Genomic DNA, 21,290 nt, shown 5'->3' on the forward strand with positions numbered 1-21,290 from the left:
TGGAAGTTGGGTAAAAGTGTAGTGAAGAGAGATGTGAGGAGTAAATTTTTTTACATTGAGAATTGTGGGTGAATGAAATGCATTACCAGAATATGTTGATAATGCAGGGAGTGTTAAGAATTTTAAGATTCAGTATGGTGAATACGTTGCAGTTGACTCCCACGATGGGTCTGCTGACTCCATGGAGTGTATGATGATGATGATAATAATAATAATAATAAAATGTGCCTAAAACAAACTAAATAATTTTGCACTACAGTTTTCCTAATCTAAAAAGCAAATAGTTGGTCAAAAATAAATGGAAGGAAAATGTTCCATGAATAAGTTATAGTGTTTACAAATTTACCTCACAGACTTAGACTTAGAGAATTGGATAAATTATTCACATGCATAGTACAATATCATATTCCGGTAATTGGACCACATTTTTTTTATTAAGCTAAAAGCACAATAAAGAAATAAAACCCAACAAGTTTCGTAAGTCATTTGACTTACATCTTCAGGGGTAAAAGGTAACTGAAAGTTAAAACAACAAAAAAGAGAAATTTATAGTTCATACTTTACAGTCGTAGCAGTCTGACTTTATAAAATTAAAAAATCAGAATGCAGATTCAAAGCAGTGCTAAGTTTAAACAATGCTGGATGATGCCATGTTCTGTTGTTCACGATCACAATGTCCGAGGTCTGACTGAGGTATATTTTTTATCAAAGCTGACCAAACTTGGTGTAGAATTAAACCTTGGTTTTTATTGCATTGTGTTGGAATTCTAAGCATGTTTGCAGCTTCTTTAAATTTCCTTATGTAACAGTTTTTTTCTATATAAGACATGTTTGTTTTCTGCAAAATTACATTGTGGCCGGTGGAAGTGGTATGGAAAGCTAAACTTGATTTGTATTCTCTTCTGTTTTGTACATCCTTTGGAATAATCTAGGTGTTTTCTTTGTTTTTGTTTTTCATGAAGAAGTAAGTTAAATTTTTTGATTAAAGTATGCTTCTTCTGATCAGAAATTGCTGCAGCTTTGTTATATGTGATGATATCTATGTTGTTCCACAGGTCAGATAGAAGAGATGTGGCTAACTCATCATGTAGAGAAAATGTATCTCAGCTAATTTGTGCTAATTCTGATCTAGTGGCTGAAATTCTTTCTTTCAGAATCACTAGTTCCATTCTTCAGTAAATTCTGTTAGCTTTATTTGTATGGCATGTACGCTTGATTTGGATGAACTTAGGTATGATTTCTTCATCTCTGCATTGGATTAAGAATATAAGACGATTGATGAAATTCAGATGTTTAATACATAATTTCTCTAGTTGCGTAACTTTATACCAAAAGCATTCACCATGAGCATTTAATTGTAAGTGGAGGTTTCTGTGGTTTAGAAGTTCATAAGGCATATTCCAGTAATTGGACCACATTTTTTTTATTAAGCTAAAAGCACAATAAAGAAATAAAACCCAACAAGTTTCGTAAGTAAGTTGTTTAACTTACATCTTTTAAACTTATAAACAATTTTTTTAAACTTATTTTTTACATCTTTTTGACTTATAAACTTTTACCCCTGAAGATGTAAGTCAAACGACTTATGAAAATTGTCGGGTTTTATTTCTTTATTGTGCTTTTAGATTATTCCAAAGTAGTTATTAACCTTTCTTCAAGACTCCTATCAAGAACCGAAAAAAATCTACTCATGAAAGGTTTCAACTTTGCCTTAACGCCACATTTCCTACCAAAAATTGACATAATCACTCAAATAGAAAAAGGAATAAGAAATTTACTTGGTGATACATCAGATCTCATCCGCATACAAAGCACAGCTTTACTATTGCAAAGCAAATTACCTCAAAGGAACCTTCCTTACACAGAATACACATCCCTCAAAGAACTAAAATCAGACAAAAATATCATTATAATCAAAGCAGATAAAGGGAATGCAACAGTAGTTTTGAACTCTGAAGATTATAACAATAAAATTAAAACTCTTCTTGAAGATTCTAATACCTATAGACCTTTAGACAGAGATCCCACATGGTGTGCTCACAATAAAACCAATGATCTAATTAAAAAGATGCCTAATTGGACTGAAGAACTTAAAAGAACTCTACAATCAAAACACCCATTAGTTCCAAGAATTTATGGTGTACCAAAAATACATAAGATAGGTATTCCCTCAAGACCGATAGTGGATAGAAGAGACTCCGACCTTTAATTTAGCAAAACATCGCACTAACATGATTTTACCTCATACAGGAAAAACATCTTCTTTCATCAAGAACAGTGCACATATTATTGAGAAGGTAAAAGATATTTACATTGGACCTTCAGACATCTTAGCAAGTTTGGACGTTATCAGCCTATTTACAAATGTTCCAAGAAACGAAACTGTCAATCTCCTTGAAGACCTCTTTCCTCCGGACATTGTAGATCTTTATAAACATTGCATAAATAATACTTTTTTCATGTATCAAGACAAATTTTGGGAACAAAAATAAGTATTGGTATGGGCTCTTCCCTCTCTCTGGCTTTAGCTAACATATTTATAGAAAATTTTGAAAATAATGCTTTAATCAATTATCATAAAAAACCAAAATGGCTATGCTATATAGATGATATTTTCATAATTTGGCCAGGAACAACAGATTAACTCATTGTTTTCAAAAATTACCTGAATAATTTACATAAGAATATAAAATTTACTTTAGAGCAAGAAGAACTTAGAAAACTTCCTTTTCTTGACATCCTATTAGAAGTCAATGAAAAAGATAATAAACTTTCTTTCTCAATATATAGAAAACCCACCAACAGAGGAAGATTTCTTAATGTGGCCTCACACCACCACCCTTTGCAAAAAATAGGTCTAATAAAAACCCTGAGGGACATAGCTTATAATATTTCCAGCACAGAAAAACAGAGAAATGAAGAATTGGAATATTTAACACAGATCCTCAAAAGAAAAATGGTTATGAACCCAAGACTATCAAAAAAATCCTCCATACACCTCCTACAAGCATCCCACAGAAACAAGATTTCAAAAACGCCATCATGCTTCCATATATCAAGAATGTTACAGACAAGATGGTGAAATTACTAAACAAACATAACATCAAAGTAGTCTTTCTGCCGCCGGAAAAAATTTCAAGATTTCTATATCCCCCGAAACCTCCACATCATCCTTTAAAAAAACCAGGTGTTTATAAAATTTATTGTTCTTGCGGCATCTGCTACATAGGACAGACAGGAAGATCTGGGGAAATACGCATGAATGAACACCAAAAGGATGTACAAAACAGAAGAGAACACAAATCAGGTTTAGCTTTCCATACCACTTCCACCGGCCACAATGTAATCTTGCAGAAAACAAACATGTCTTATATAGAAAAAAACTGTTACATAAGGAAATTTAAAGAAGCTGCAAACATGCTTAGAATTCCAACACAATGCAATAAAAACCAAGGCTTAATTCTACACCAAGTTTGGTCAGCTTTGATAAAAAATATACCTCAGTCAGACCTCGGACATTATGATCGTGAACAACAGAACATGGCATCATCCAGCATTGTTTAATCTTAGCACTGCTTTGAATCTGCATTCTGATTTTTTAATTTTTATTCATGGTATGATGAGATGTGTGTGTGTGATAAAAGGACCTCCCAGATGAGTCTTTGACTCCATGAGGTTTTGGGGTAATAATAATAATAATAATAATAATAATAATAATAATAATAATAATAATAATAATAAACAGTCAGATGACTACAACTATATAGTATGAACTATTAATTTCTCTTTTTTGTTGTTTTAACTTTCAGTTACCTTTTACCCCTGAAGATGTAAGTCAAATGACTTATGAAACTTGTTGGATTTTATTTCTTTATTGTGCTTTTAGCTTAATAAAAAAAATGTGGTCCAATTACCGGAATATGCCTTATGAACTTCTAAACCACAGAAACCTCCACTTACAATAGTACAATATATCCTAAGCTAAGATCAGTTAAGTTACTATGTAGCAATTTCTTAAGAATTACAGAATATTAATGAAATTAACATTCATTAACATTAATAAAGCAATTATTGAAAATAATATAGAGTCTTAAACAAAGTTTGTTTTGCATCAGCATTGTCACCAATAGCTCAGGACAAGTAATTTTAATAACAAAAATGTTCTAAACATACAGTAAAAATCTTCTTATTTCTAGATCTCAAGACTTTTATTTTTGGTTCTTCTCCATCTGTTGAGGCTAAAGATATTGTTGGAGCTGTGGTATATAACTCTCCATTACACATATCTAATTTTATCAAATTATTGTCTTCTCTAGCAGCAAATCCACAGTTACAAGATACAATGGATGGTGATATACCACACTGCCAAATTCTACTATGAATCTGAAAAAAAAAAAAGAAAAAAAAATACATATATATATCATAGTAATATCACATATTTATAATGCTATTTTAAAAGTAGATAAGCTTTAATGTTTTTGTAACATACACATATAACACAAAACTTCAGTAAGATTGGATGAAAATCCTTCAAAACCCCCAAATTAGGGAAAATGAACAAATGGCATCAAATGGCAGAGCCATATTAAAAATGAAAATCTCAAAAAGAACTTGACATTATTAAAACTCAAAAATATGTAAGCAGGGGCAATCTAAAATGGTATGGTTACTAAAATGGAACAGAAAATGAAAGATTAGAACACGCCTTTGAAGCAAGAATAGCAAGAAAGAGACCTAGAGGAAATCAAGATATAGATGAACTGATTCACTTAAAAGTCCTTCAAAAAATAGAAAAAGACCTGAACTAGTAATGACATAGTGAGATACTATCATACCATCTGACACCCCTCGAAAATATACATTAAAACGACAAATATGATAATTATAAATTGTTGCTAATCGATTTCAATCAAATTATGCAAATAATAGTTGTAATAGCTCTCATGCTATTATTGTGCTTGCATTTCTTCCCTCTGTGGAATGTCAATGCTTATTCTGCACTCTCATCCAATGCATTCTAGTTATTTTCCATTCTGTTATGTATTCAAAAAAATATTTAAGTTATTTCTCACATATGTTAATAACAAAGCATTTAAACTAGCATGATAAGAATAAATGTGAGAAAAGAAGTAGATGAACTGCAGGGACAGCTTGGCATTATGAAGAAGGGCTGTTGCTGTAGTAATATATTCATGTTCTATAATTACATGTTAGTTAATGTGTTAGATAATGGACATGGTTATACCTTCACACTGTGAAGGTATAACCATGTGACATTTGATAGGATAGTACATGAAAATATCTTTCATGTACTATCCTATGTAATTTGGTGCAAATGGGATGGATATAAAGCTGATGACACATAGATAAGATCAGAGTAGTATATGGTAGAGCAGACGTGGTCCAAACACACAGCACTGTGTCTTAGGACCACCACTGTTTATTTAGATAGTAATGGGAATGGTTTAAGGGGAAATATTCAGTTGTTTGCTGATGATGCTAAGCTGGAGAGAACACAGTAAATGAAATTATGTACAGATTCTTCAGGATTTGAATTAGATGTTATGGGCAATGAATAATGGTTGCCAACTCAATAATGAAAAAGTGCAATATTATTCATTTGGACTGAAGAAATTACAAGCTGCATATTACAATGATGGAATAACACTGCATGAAACTGATGAGGCTAGGAATCTGGGAGTAACAGACAGGAAGTTGAAATTCAGAGGATATTACAATAGTGAGCAAAACAACAGAAATTAACACCAGATCACCTGGATGTTGAAAAATATAAGTAGGAATGAGAAAGTTATGTCCATTTTTATAAGACCTTGATATTAAATTAAAGTACTTAGATTTGGATATGGGTTGTGGGAAGGATGGAGAAGGATCCAGAGGTATGTAACCAAAGTGGTAGCAGATCTGTGATAGTAGATTAAAGTTTGTGGGCTGCAAAATTTAATTAACAGGTGGAAAAGAGGACTATGACTGAAATATGTAGGTTCTAAAAGGATTCTGAAGCACAGATAGAGACATTTTTCAATAGATATAAGGAGAGAGAGTTATTCTTGTTAAATGGATAAAATTGCAGTTAGCAGAGATGAGGACCAGATTTTTTTTTGGTATATGAGTGGAATGGGTTGCCAGAGAGAGTTATGCATGCATTATTAGTGAATAAGTTTAAGATATATTATTATTATTATTATTATTCAGGCCTCTATGGAGTCAAAAGACTCATCGTGGGAGGTCCTTCCTAAGAAACACAGTCTACCAAGACTCATCGAGAGGAGATCCCCCCCCCCCCCCAAGAAACACAAAGTCTATCATACCACTCCTTGAACTCATTGACCATTCTTGCTCTAACCACTCCATCAGGCAATGCATTCCATGGTGATGGTTAAATAATAATTTGAAGATAAATATCTTCTTGAAAGCAATATATAAAGAGATTGCAACTCAAAAAGTTAATTATTATGGGTAAAAATTTAGAAGTTGGAATAATGAAACTGCAAATTTTTTTAAAGCAATAATGCAAACTAAACTATAAACTAAAAGTGAACTAATGACTAATACACAAAAATTTACAAAGCTACATACCTCAAATGGACGGATTACACTCTTATAGAGAACAAAAGTGCCAGTCCCATAGTAATCATAGCGTCTGAAAAAAGTTAGTAATTATGGTTAAAAATAAATAGTGACATAGTAGTGATATATAAATATTTACATATCACTATAATCATAAAAACAGAACTTATTACAGGGTCTTGAAAGACAATTGTTTCTATCACGATGAATATGTAGACTTTCGACCAGTAAATTCAATTGTAAGGAGAAAAATACGTTGCATTTATTTGGCCATAACAATATGAAAAAATTACACTGACTAGTTCTGCTGCAAACACTTGTGGGTTTTACTGGGTTAAGATAAAAAATGTAATAAAAGGCTAATATGAACTATAACATTGCTAAAATGCAGAACATGTAGGAACAGTTACAATATAAGTAGAAGCTTTTTTTTTATATAGTTTCATTACGCAAGAGTTGGACAAAGAAAAATTGTGGACGGAATATAAAGAAAAAGATGATTGGCATACCCATGAGCAGAACAAGGAACAGATAAGAAGGGTGACCTGTATGGTAAGGAAGGGGCCAAAGCTAACTATGAGAGAAAGATAGCTGATGAGGCCAAACCAAATCCTAAAGAGTTCTTGCACTATGTGGCAAGTAAAAGGAGGAATGACTATGGAAAGATGATTTCAAAAAGTGCTAATGGTGGGGGGTAACAGAAGCAAACCAAACAGTTGAATTACTGACTGAGCATTTTGCACAGGCTTACCATCTAGATGATGATACTGCAATGCTGGATGCAACATTAACTGATGGGAGAATAGAGGTTGAAGAAATATAAGCCTGTGTATTATGAAAATGTGCAAGGGAATTATTAGCTCCTCTGATCAAGCTGTTTAATTTGAGCCACAAGCTATGTACTATATTGATGGAGCTGAACTGCAGGAAAGTGATGAGGCTAAGGACTTGAGGGTGATTGTGGACAGGGAGTTGAAGTTTAGAGGGCATATTGAAAGACAGCCAAAACAGCACATCAGATTACATGGTTGTTGAAGGACACACTAACAAGCAGGGATAGAGATGTTATTGTTCTCCTATATAAGGCCACATCTGGACTAGTGTGTGTGTGCAGATCTGGACACCTGGATTCCATGGTGATGAAGAAATTGTAGAGAGAATCCAGCAGCAAGTGACAAAGATTGTGGCAGCTCTATGGAATGCTCCACATGAGAGTAGAAAGACAGCAACAATTTACAGTGATAGTAGAAGCACTATAGACAGCATAAAAAAACTGAACAACCATATTGCATTAATAGAACAGACAAGAAATCTGGTTTGAAATCTCACTCTAGAGGGATGGAAAATCAAGTTCTGCTGGGTGAAAGCGCATACTGGAATAGCAGGAAACGAGAGAGCGGATCAGTTGGCTAAAGAAGCAGCTAGAAACGAACAGCTAACAAGTTACCAGAAATTCTCGAAATCTGCTATAAAAACACTTGCATAAGAGAAAAGCCTAGACATGTGGGAAGAAGAATGGAAAACATCAAAAAACAGATCAACAACAAAAGAATTCTTTCCTAGCATCAAAAGCAGACTCCGACTGAAAAAACACGCCATTTCTCCAGATTTAATCACGCTACTAATGGGACACAGAAAACTAAGACACTATCTACACAGATTCCATATCCTGGAATCACCATCATGCATTTGCAGTCCACACCTTCAACAGACTGTTGACTACATACTTTACTACTGTCAGCTATTGGACTCCATCTGGATGCCCCTAATACAACACGTCATCACTTCCGGAGACAAGTGGCCAGTGTCAAAACAAACAGAGACTAATCGAAAAGTATTACATAGAATTAATTAAATTTGCTAATAAAATCAACTTCCAGTCCTTATGGTCTAACATAAATACTGATATTATGTGAACTATACTGTATAGTGTTAATATATCTATATATAAAAATATAAATGTAAATATGAAAATTGATACAAAAATATAAATAGAAATGTTAATCAGTACTTGTAAGCTACATTTAATATAAGCATTGTAATGCAATGGAGCATGTAAGAATAAATTACCTCCTGGTAGGGTTAAAAACACACACACACACACACACAAACACGCACGCGCGCATATGTGTGTGTGTTATGGGAATTATGCGTTAAGCATTATGGGAAGGGCCACTACCTAAACTGGTTTTGACCTTTATTGAGGTACTGCAACAGTGCAGGGGTACCTCTCCAAAACTATCTACAAGATCACTCTAAATCTCACCGAGTGACTCTAAAAGATCACTATTAAAGTCATCACTACTAACCTGAATTACTCTAGGATAGGAAGCTCAGTAGTGGCTCCACTCAGTGATAGGCAAAAACCCACTACTGAGCATAACCACCCTACTCCTCAAGAAGCAAGCAAGCCCAAAGAAAACCATTATTAAATGTCATCACTAGGAGCCAGACCCAGAAATGACACCAAGCACCAAGGTTGAAGTAATGCAGAAGTCATATATTTCCCATATACAAGTAATGAAAAGGTGTCAGACCTTATTATTAAAATACTCTGGATCAGTGCTAGTTGTTGAAAATTTTTTCACTTGGTTATAAATTAAAGATGTGAAGAAATTACCATATTTACTCGAATATAACTCGTACTTTTCCCCCAAAATGAAAGTTCAAAATTCGTGATGCAAGATATATGTGAGAATTTTCAGAAACTAAAGTTTTTCAGGCAAAAACTAAATTGACATTTATAATTAAATCCTCAGTATTCATTTTAATTTATAATTGCTCACATTATTTATTAAATTAATGCATTTAAATTTTAATTACGAATTAAAATGAATACTGTGGATTTAAGTTATTTAAGCGACCGGCTGCTGACCTTCATCACGTGATATACTTGAATCTTTAGCGAAATGCTTCTGTAATTTACTTAAAACACAGATTCATTCTTGCTTGTCCATTTATCATTTCAGAATTGCAAGATCTTTGACTTTATTATAACTTTGAGTTTTAAACCATCACTGTAACTTGAATGTTTTTCCATATTTCAAGCAAAAATTAACAGTAATTTACATCACTTGAAATACGTAATAAACAATCCTTCATGAATCACTAATGAGAAGTGAAAGCAGAGTGAAAATGGACAGCAATGGTATGCTGGTAGAGATAGAGCAGCTAAGAAGGTGTGCATATGATTGGTGTGGTATTAACAAAAGATTGTGCAACTCAACGAACAAAGGCAAGCTGACAATTATTATTATTATTATTATTTTGGGCAACTCCAAGGAGTCGACAGACTCATCGAGGGAGACCCTAACATCATGTCAAGAACACCTATTCGACATTCACACAGTATCTATCATACCTCGCCATGAACTCATTCATGGTCATTGCACCTACAACAGACTCTGGCTGCTTATTCCACTCATTTACCACTCTCCAAGTAAAAACCCTAGCTTTAACACCCCTGTTAACCACATTCTTGCCCAGCTTCCATGTACGGCCCCTAGTCCTCCCACCACCAGCCCTATTCCCAAAAATATCTTCTGGATTAATCTTATAGAAACCCTTTAGTAATTTGAATGTCTCAATCATATCACCCCTTTTCCGCCTATCAACCAATTTTTGCAACCCACAAATCTTCAATCTGTTCTCATAAGGTTCATTCCACAGACCAGCCACCATCTTGGTCACACGTCTCTGGATCCTCTCCACCTCCTCCCCATCAAGAAGAAACCCTGGTGCTAATATCTGGGCACAGTAGTCCAGATGAGGTCTTATCAGGGCTCAATATAGAGGAACAATAACTTGTTTGTCTCTGCTTGTTAAAGTATTTTTCAGTAACCAAGTGATTTGATGAGCTGATTTATCCACTATAGCAATGTGCCCCCTAAACTTCAATTCCCTATCCACCAACACTCCCAAATCCCTGGCCTCATCAATCTCCTGGAGTATATGGTTCCACCAATGTGATATACTGCTGCTAATCTTTTCACTCCAAAATGCATAACCTTACACTTTGCCACATTAAATTGACATCCATTTTCCTTAGCCTAGTCCTCCAAACTATCCAAATCATCCTGCAAATTTTGACATCCTGTGCACTCACAATTGCTCTACCCAACTTTGCATCATCAGCAAACAAATGAACACTTCCTCTCAGATTCTTTCCTATATCGTTAATGAACAAATTGAAAAGTAGTGGTCCAAGAACAGAACCCTGCAGCACACCACTAGTCACAAGCCATCTTTTGGACTCCACTCCTGAATAAACCACTCTCTGGTATCTCTCCATCAACCACCCTCCTAAACATCCATCTCACCAACCCTATATCCATCCCCATCTGCTCCAGTTTAGTGATTAGAGTTCCATGCGGTATCCTGTCAAAGGCCTTGGCAAGGTCCAGTAGAATCACTGAAAACCCATTACCCTTATCCAGTTCAGTCGTCACTGAGTTATAAAACGTGAGCAAATTACTGAGGCATGATCTACCTTCACAAAACCATGTTGTCCCCCATACAGTATCCCATTTTCATCTATCCAATCCTGTATTCTTCTCTTGACTAGTTTCTTCAAGACCTTGATAACGATTCCTGATATGCTAATTGGTCGTTAATTTACAACAGCAGTCTTGGAACCTCCTTTATGCAGTGGAACTATTTTCCCCTCTTTTCGCCCCCTCGGGACTAACCCAGACCCGAGACTCAGATTAAGCAAAATGGTCTGAAGACTCATTGAGAGGGAGAGGATGCCAACTCTACAACTCTCCGTCTCCACCAACTACTCTGCACCTCTATTACCATCATCATCATCATCAACGTCATCTACTGCCCACCACCATCACTAGTATTTTTTGTCTGTAAATTGTGTTCTGAAGGGCCAATTTGTCTGTATGATGCAGGATGAAAAAGACAACAAAGTTTTGTAAAGAGTCAATATACCAAATTTCAAAATATGCTCTTCCACAGGCATCTCAGAATAGCTTGAATATGGATAGCAGCAATTAATCTAATTATAATTGGTGCTAATTATTTTACTAGTGCATTTTTAAAAAATTTCCAATTATTCTAACACAGGGGCTACCTTTCTCAAAAAAAGAATGTTAAAAATTAATTTATGCTTTTTTTTTAACAACCCCAATGCTATGCACAAAGCAGTAATGCTCATTGTACTTATGATCAAGAGTAGATTAAAAATTACTGGCCTCCCATTATCAAATTAAAATTCTTCTAGATGCACAAAATATTGTGTTTTCGTATTTTCAACAATCAACATAAGGCATTTGAAATTTCAGCTACTTTAAACATTAGCATGTACAATCTGAAGACAACCTAGTATAACTGAAGAAAAATTAAATGGCGTGACTTTCTTTATCTGTGGTTCTAATTTTTAATATGTTAAGATTGTTTATAAACATACAGGGTGTCTCAAAAAAATGTATACACACTTTGAATGATCATAGAGTTGGTATTTATTATAATACAGTTAACTTTCAAATTGTAAAGTACACTACATAAATGTACTTTTCATCCCTCAATGTCTGTATTCAAAACTGATGACCGTCCTGGTCCAGGCACCGCTGATAACGTGCAGCAATGGAATTGCAAAACACTGAGAATCATTTTGTCTTGTAGCTGGTCACATTCTCTTTCGATTGCTGCTTTCAAGTCGTCGACTGTTGCCAGTTTTGAAGTAGAAACTTTATCCTTGATAAATCCCCATAAGAAGAAGTCCATTGGCGTGAGGTCTGGTGAACGCAAGGGTATTCTACAGAACCTCTTCTTCCAATCCATCTGTTGGGTAGAGTCTCATCAAGATAGGCCCTCACATCTCGATGGTAGTGTGAGGGTGCCCCATCTTGTTGAAAACAAAAGTCCTCATCCTCAAAGTCCTCTTGAATACGTGGCAAGACAGCTTCATGCAGCAAGTTCAAATACCGTAATTGGCACCAGTTACAATACCGTTGAAAAAGAAAGGTCCAATTAATCTGTGTGCTGATAAGCCGCACTACACCATCACTCCTGGTAAATTTACATGATGTTCTTCCATAACATGCATATTCTCAAGTGCCCAGTAAGTGCAATTGTGCCGGTTAACTGACCCATTTAATTTAAATGTGGCTTCATCACTCCACACAAATTGTCTTGGAAATTGTGCATCCTCTTCACATTTTTCCAAGTACCACTCATAAAACTGCATTCTCCTATCCGGATCATCTTCGTTGAGAGCGTGTACTTTTCTTGGAATGTAACTTTTCGAATGACTGCGCTTCAACATGCGATGGACACTTGATTTTGATACTCCTATCTCACGAGACGCTTGTTGTACAGATTCTCTTGAACTTTGACAATTCATTTCAATCAACCTTTCTTCTGTTGCTGGCCTCGTAGCTGTTTGTGGTCTTCCTGAACGTTGCTTATGGACATTTTGAACAGTTCCATCTTCTTCAAATTTATCTCTAATTCAAGTGATAGTAAGTCTCGTAGGTAGATCTCATTGAAATTCTCTTCTAAACTGTCTTTGCACTTCCACTACCTTCTCATACTTCCAGTAGCATTTTAGGATAAATTTTCTTTCCTCAAAGCTTAGTCTGGTTTCAGCCATTATTTCAAATCCGTTAAACCTGCAGAATAACGAAAATTAAGTGAGTTATCAGCTGTTGAAGTGTGTATACATTTTTTTGAGACATCCTGTATTTAAGCTGACTTTATTTTCATATTTCATTCAACTCTTTCAAGCAAGCATGAAACTATTACTGACATTTTAATGAATTAACCAAAAATTAGAAAAATCACAAAAATAGAAGTATCCAAAATCCCAATTTCATACTTTGTACTTATAGTTATCATTTTTTTCTTATTCTGGAATTCTCAAATCTAAAAAACTAACCTGGCATCAAATGTGATGTAATGTGGTTCAGTAAAGGAATAACAGATTCCACTTGGAATATTTTTTACTTGAACCTAAAGAACAACAAAAAACAAAGAAAAACACTATTGATTACACTGTTATGCTTATTTTCATTTAGAAATTTTCATTAGAAATCAGTTAACAAACATTATTATTATTATTTAGGCCTCCGTGGAGTCAAACGACTCATTGTGGGAGATCCTTCCTAGGAAACACAAAGTCTATCAAGACTCATCACAGCAAGTCCCTCCTAGGTAACACAAAGTCTATCATACCACTCCTTAGACTCATTGACCATTCTCACTCTCACCACTCTATCAGGCAATGCATTCCACAGGTCAACCACTCCTCACCCTCTTGCTCAAAGCTTCCGTTCATAACTTCCAGGGATAGCCCCCCTTGTCATCGCTCCTTCCCACTATTCCACCAAGCAAAAGAAATCCCTAGTGTCAACCCTGTAACCACCTCTCAACAGTTTAAAAGTCTCAATCATATCACCTCTCCTTCTTCTATCTACCAAACTCTGCAGTCCACATCCCCTCAGCCAATCCTCATAACTAACACTGTATAATCCTGAAACCATTTTTGTTATCTGCCTCTGTACCCTTTCCACAGTTAATTTATCCCCTTCAAATCCTGGGGACCAAATCTGAGAACAATAGTCTAAGTGTGGTCTGATCATGGTCTTATACAACGGAATGATAACTCTCTGCAAGTCAGCATCCTTCTCAGTATTGCAGCAATACTCTGTGTTACCTTCACCATCTTCGCAATATGTTTCCTGAATTTCAGGTTTCTATCAATCATCAACCCCAGATCTCTTGTCTCCCCTACTTCCTTCAGTATAGCTCCTCCAATAGAGTATGCAGCATCCCATCAATGTGTCCCAAACCTCAAGACCTTACATTTTGCTGCATTAAACCGATACCCCCAGTCATTTGCCCATCTGTCTAGCTTATTCAAATCCTCTTGCAGGGCTACCACACCTGCACTATTACTAATAACCCTTCCCAGCTTCGCATCATCTGCAAACAACTGAATATCCCCTTGTAATCCACAGACAATGTCATTGATATAAAGATTAAACAATATAGGTCCCAGTACTGAGCCCTGTGGAACCCCACTTGTAATCTTCTGCCTCTTTGAAATTGCTCCACCATACACAACTCTCTGATACCTAGCAGACAGCCAATACTGAATCCAGTTGACCAATCTGACATCCAGCCCATGTGCTGCAACTTGAATATCAGCTTATCATGTGGCACCTTGTCAAATGCCTTTGCTAAGTCTAGGAAAATGGCAGTATATGCCTTTCCCTCATCTAATGCTCTTGTAACTTTATTATAAAAGGCTAGCATATTACTAAAACAAGAGCACCCCTTCACAAATCCATGTTGACTCTCACAGATAACATTACCCTCATCTGCCCAATGCTGTATACGGTCTCTCACTAATTTCTCCAGGATCTTTAACAACTACTGATGACACACAAACTGGCCTATAATTAGACACTTCCAGTCTGCTACTGCCTTTATGCAATGCCACTATCTTACCTTCCTTCCATTCCCTGGGCACCTTTCCTGTAGTCAGACTTTCATTGAATAGCCTGGTCAAAGGAGCTGTCAGTTCTTTAGCACATTCTCTCAAAACTTGTGGTGAAATACCATCCAGTCCCACAGGTTTATTGACATTCAGAGTACTCAGTATTTGGAACACACTCTCCTCCTGCATCTCTAAACCTCGAAACTGTCCTATCTCTCTAGTATTCAAATTGACTCCTCCATGATGAAATACTCCAATAAAGTGTTCGTTGAACAATTCCACTACGTCCTCTGCATCAGTCACTCTATTCCCATTTCTATCCCACAATGCCATTCTTCCACAATCATTTCTCCTCCTAATTCCCTAGGATTTTCTTTGGATCTTTGGGCTAATCTCTTCTCATATTCCAGTTTCGCCTTCCTTACCATACTAGTCACTCTCCTGGTCTGTGCCTTATATTCTTCATGCATCTGGTCTTCACCTGTCTCCTTATAACTCTTCCATAGCCTCTTTTCACATGCAGTTCTTGTTTAATATTGTTTGTCATCCACTTTAAACCAAATTGTGTCCTCTTCTTCACTTGTGGAATATAGCTTACTGTTGATGCTAACAAATATTCCTTCACAATTTTGCACTAATGATATCCTGGCCTTCCAATTCCTCCTTCCATGAAACTGCCCCAAGTTGATATCTAAGACTATTATAATCACTTTTCTTATAATTCCACATACGTTCCCATCTCTTTGATACTCGTGCATGTCTATTCATCTTCCAAGTCAAAACCACATGGTCACTCTCTCCAACTGATGGGAGAGATGTCATTTCAGTTATTATCAACTCTTCTGATGCTATGACCAAATCCAAAACTCTTGAACCTTTTGTTCCCTCTATTACATGTTGCCTAAGACATTTGTCTCTCAAGAATTCTAGAAATTCCATTCCCTTATTGTTACATGCATCTTCCTCTCCCCAGTTTATACTGCTGTAGTTAAAATCTCCCATCACAATCATTCTTCTTGCATTTGCCAAGCTCAACTGTCTAAACATCTCCTGGTTCTCACCCTCTGTGCTCCTTGGTTTGTAGCAACATCTCACTAAATATTCTGTCTTACCCACCTCTCCCTCACACCATATGCTTTCAAAATCATTAGTGTCACTGCCTTCCAAAGCTGTAGTTAAAAGTGTCACTGCCTTCCAGAGCTGTAGTGTCACTGCCTTCCAAAGCTGTAGTCTTAGAGGACATAAGTCATCACTTATCATAAGCAGTACTCCACCATTATGCTTTCCCTTCCTATCCTGTGAAAAAATGCTGTATGCTGCTACTTCTATTCCTGTTATTATATCCTCTTCTGTCAAGCATGTCTCAGTGATCCCAATAATCTTTGGCCAGGCTGATGCTAACAGTGCCACCAATTCCTCTCCTTTATTCTGGATACTGCTGGCATTAGTATAAAGCATAAAAATGTCACTGTTTCTATACCTATCATTATTCCCTCTAGACTCCACTGGGCTCAGCGTTACCTGATGTCATCCCCATTCTCCCAAGTACCCATTCCCACAAGAGGCCATCTCCTGCTATCATCCACCCTGGGTATTCTAGTTTCCCTGCATTGACACCGACTCGTTCAGAACAGCAATCTCTCCAGATGCCTACGTCCCTCCTCATTCAAATGTAAGCAGTCTCTTGCATACAATTCCTTTCTGTCCTCAAATGTCCTCCAAGCATCCACATATTTCAATCCTCTCTTCTGACACATTCTAGCCATTATGTTATTCAATATTACTGCTCTTCTGCTCAGCTTGTCACTATCATACCTAGGCAACACACACTATCTTTCCTCTCTGCATTTTCTTTTGTACCTCAAGCAAGAATCTCATATCTCTTTCTGCCCAATTTACATTGCCTCTCAAGTCATTCATTCCTACCATCACAATCATCTCATCCACTCTTTCACCCCTCTTAATTACCATAGCCAAACATTGATATCATAAAGTTATGTCATTTTACAGTGAGTCATATGGTTACACTGGAATGCAGTACTTTTCATTGTTGAAGTACTTCTATTTCCAAGATGGACTGTTGGAAGGTTCTTTTTCTAATGTTCATTTAGCCTAATGCACATGGTGTAATGTCATTTTTGCTGTCATCCATAGTGAAATTGAAAAGATGATGGGACAAGCATCCTTTGGGTTGGAAACAACCAGGATTCAATTCTCATCATAACATGAGAAATCTTGATAAAGACTTTTTTTTTTCAGATAAAAGTGAATTAGTCAATCTGATACAATGATTTGCAGGATTTCTCTTCTGGGAAACTGGGGTTTCGAAAATTCTGCAAAACAGTCATATCAGATGTAGAACATATAGAAAATAAAAACATATTTAATAGGTGGAATAAAGTTGGGCAGATTGTATAGTAATATTTAGTGAGTAGTAGTCTCCACAGTGAGTCCTAAGACTCCATGGAGATTCATGAAATAATAATAATAAAAAAGAATATTAACTGATCATATATGAAAGAGAATCCCAAAGAGTTCTTTTATTATGCAACAAGTAAAAAGCAACATGATTAAGGAAGGCTAACTGTAATGAATAGAAATAACAGGAAGGTGAAAGAAGCAGAAGAAATAGATGAATTAGTGAGTGACAATTTTGTCAGCAAACACAGTGAATGATGTGATGGATATAGATGCAAGAATAGAGGTAGATAAAATGGAGTGCTCATGATTTTGTAAAATGTCTATGGGATTAAATGGAATATCTGTACATGAATTACAAAAAAGTACAAAAGAACTGGCAATGCCTATGACCAAATTATTTACTTTTAAATCTCAGCATTGGTAGGATCCCAAGGTAAGTTGAAAGAGGACAAGATAGTTTTATTAGATAAAGGAGGATCCAAGATATACTGAAAAAATTACAGACTGGTCAGTACCTCTGAACTGGTTATAGTGTCAGAAATGTTAGTTAAGGCTCAAATTCAAGAATGGATGTAGAGGATACTCTGTTATTCTATGAGAGAATTTTTTAAAAAGTTTTTTTTTTAAATAACGAAACCTGGGATGAGATCATAATTAAAAGAAACACACACATATTAACCACAGTGAAAATTATTTAATTGTAAATGTTTCATCCTAAGTATCTTAGGACAAAATATTTACAATTCAATAATTTTCACTGTGGTTAATACGTGTGTTTTGTTTAATTAATCTATTAGAGAATGGATTTGCAAAAGAGAGATTCTGCCTTAGTTGCATTAAATAAGGAAATGGTAACACTGTGATACTGCTGATAGACATTAGAGAATAGTATAAGGTGGAGTGCAATCTAGAAGAATGCAGTGACTAGTGAACTAGTGATACCATAGGACTCAATGATGACTGACAGCAGTTTAATTTGTATATTAATGATATTGGGGATGATTTGAACAGGAATATCTGTTACTATTTACTTATGAGTTCTCCAGCTTAGCATTCCAAGCTTGGGATGACAACAGTAAATGAAGCTGACGTTAAGATCTTACAAGAGGATTTGGGTTAGTTAGTGAAAATTAAGTAATTATAATGCAAGATTTCAACTATCGCAAAATATACTGGAAAGATATATCTGCATTGTACAATAAGGAAACTGATTAAGAAATTGGAATTCTTAATGGACAATATCTCAGGTAGAACATGGTTGAGAGAAAACAAGAACTATGACAAGAGCACCCCTAAAAAAAAGAACATATGGTCCTGACCTAAGCAAACAGGACATGTTAAAAAAAAAGAGATTAATGTGGATGGACGAGTGGTAAGCATATCCACTCTCCAACCAAGGCTGTGGTTTTGAATTCTGCTATGAGTATGAATGTCTGTGATTGTCTTTAGGTGGCAGATAAATTTCATCACATGGTGTGAAACCACCATCCCATTTATTGGAGGCCAGCAGTGAATTTAAAATGTTCCATGTTTAGCATCTGAAGCAGAGTTTCTGGACCAGGTAAAAATTAATAAAAATAAAAAAAATCTTTAACCCACCCATAGTACTATAAGTTTACAACCTTTCATGGGCGGGAGTCACATAATATCTATATATACACACATCATGAATGGAAGAACTATACTATGGATTTAACAAGTTGAAGAAAAAAGTAATCATTAGTGCTTGGACTTATTTAACAGATATCTGATGATAGTAGTGATGAATGGCATTCCAAGGGAAAGATGATTAAACCAGAACTTCATATATGACAGGGACATAAAAATAGAGATGGATGATTGTAATAGGAATATAAGGTTCACGCTAGGGGAAAAAAACAAGTATAGTAAGGAAGGTCAAATTGGAGCATGAGAGGAGTACACAAGCCAAGAGAATTCTTTCATTTTATGTCAGCAGAAAGAAGAAGAATGATCACAGAATAAAAACCTTGCTAGATAAAGATTTTAATAGAGGATGGCAAGTGTGGACAGAGGGATTGAGAGTAAATAAAATGGATGAATTTTGAACATTAGAATATGGTGATAGTGTTGCATGAAATTTTTCCATGTGTTTTTAAGGGATTGTGATAAAGAACTGACATAGACATTGGTTCTTTAATAAAAGTATTGCAAATGACTGAATTCATAGTGAATGGAAAGAGGAAAAGATAGTGCAATTTCATAATAGTGATGCTAAAATAAAAGTGTCAAACTACAAACCTGTTTTCATTTCTTTAGTGGTAAAGATTTTGGAAAAACTGGTAAAGGCATACAGGAACAGGAGGATGAGGATTGATTTTTTACAGAGACCAACATATATTTTTTAAAGAACAATCTTATTCAAGTTAAACTAACTCTAGAATAGTTGACAATAATGAATATACCAATATTTCTTGATTTTTATCAAAACATTGACAGACTGCCACAAGATAAGTTGTATTTAAGTTGCAATGAATCAGTTTAGATAACTAGATAGCAGATAGGATTGGCAGTTGTGACAGATATTGAAGAGTCATTGTGTATAGGGAAGCAACATCACAGAGGAGGAAGGTAATAAGTGGAAGTCCTGCAGGGCTCTTATGTGATGCTGTGAGATACTGAAGTGATGTGAGATTGCAGAGGGACATTACGATTGTTTGCAGATGGCATGAAGCCGGGGAGAGTTATCAGACACGGTGCTGATGCTCTTCAGAAATTTGAATAAGCTGGAAAATTGGCCAAAATGGACAGGGATAATAGTTGACATGAATCGCTTTAAAAGTGACAGCTGAGCTGAAATTTAGAGATGAAAAGGTGTGTATTCTATTGATGTTAAACTTAAGGAGGTGAGATGGACAATGGCTGACTGGGGAGTTGAAGTTCAAGGAATATATTGCAAAGGCACTAACATTAAGCAGATAAGATAAGGTTGTGATTTATTCATTCTACAGAGTATGATCAGAACACACTTGGACAACTGTGTGTAGATATGGTCACCTGGATTTTAAGGGATGAGAAACTCTAAAAAGGGAACAAAGATAGAAAACACAGACAACAGACTACAGAAAGTGATCTACAGAGACTGAAAGACAAGAGAAGGAGCAAGAGAACAAAAGTGATTATTCCCTGTTTACCAAATAGAAACAGAAATTTTTCAAACATAAAAAAGGAAAAGGAACAAGCAAAAGTGGCCCCGGAAGTTGAATAAAAGGCATGGTGCAAGAAGTGAGAAGTTTTTGCATGGCGATATGGAATGCATTGTCCTAAAAACAGTGACTGCTTTTAAGATGTGATATGAGGGACTCTGATAATAGAGTGAATGAATTTCTTGACTTCATGGAAATTCTGTAATGATGATGATGATAATAATAATATTATTATTTGGAAAATATATTTTCTTTTGCAATTTGACACATCTCATTCATTATTATTATTATTATTATTATTATTATCAGACCTCTATGGAGTCAAAAGACATTGTGGGAAGTCCCACTCTCACACATACAGCTCCTACACTGTGCCTTAAATTCATTCAACATCTCTGCACTCATAGGCAATACATCTCAATCACCCATCTCTAAAAAAACATGCTCATCACTGCTCTGCTCACACACCTTATACAGCTTCAAGGGATGGCCTCTTGCCCTCATCTGTATCCATTTCAGGAAAAGCCTCATAAACATTAACCTAGTAATAGTTGCCCTTACCAACTTATATGCCTCAGTTATATCTAACTCTTCCCCCCCCCCCCATGCTATCCACTAGGCTGCAAATTGCATTTCCTCAATATGTATGCTCAACATTCCAGAAACCA

General features: G+C 35.6%; 1 protein-coding gene across 1 annotated transcript in view; it reads right to left on the bottom strand.

The window, feature by feature from the left end:
- The window catches only part of LOC150109481 (von Willebrand factor D and EGF domain-containing protein-like), a 419,421-nt gene that overhangs the window by 277,276 nt on the left and 120,855 nt on the right, over positions 1-21,290 (bottom strand). Inside the window, exons 8-10 of the mRNA XM_090402470.1 lie at positions 13,475-13,548; positions 6,598-6,661; positions 4,174-4,383 (exon numbers count right to left, since the gene is read on the bottom strand). Of these exons, the coding sequence (XP_090258596.1) occupies positions 4,174-4,383; positions 6,598-6,661; positions 13,475-13,548 (348 nt within the window). The remainder of the gene's footprint in view (positions 1-4,173; positions 4,384-6,597; positions 6,662-13,474; positions 13,549-21,290) is intronic.

Source organism: Typopeltis vanoorti, chromosome 2 (assembly GCF_054136105.1).
Source record: "Typopeltis vanoorti isolate ZY-2024b chromosome 2, IOZ_Tvanoo_1.0, whole genome shotgun sequence".
Taxonomy (NCBI): Eukaryota; Metazoa; Arthropoda; class Arachnida; order Uropygi; family Thelyphonidae; genus Typopeltis; species Typopeltis vanoorti.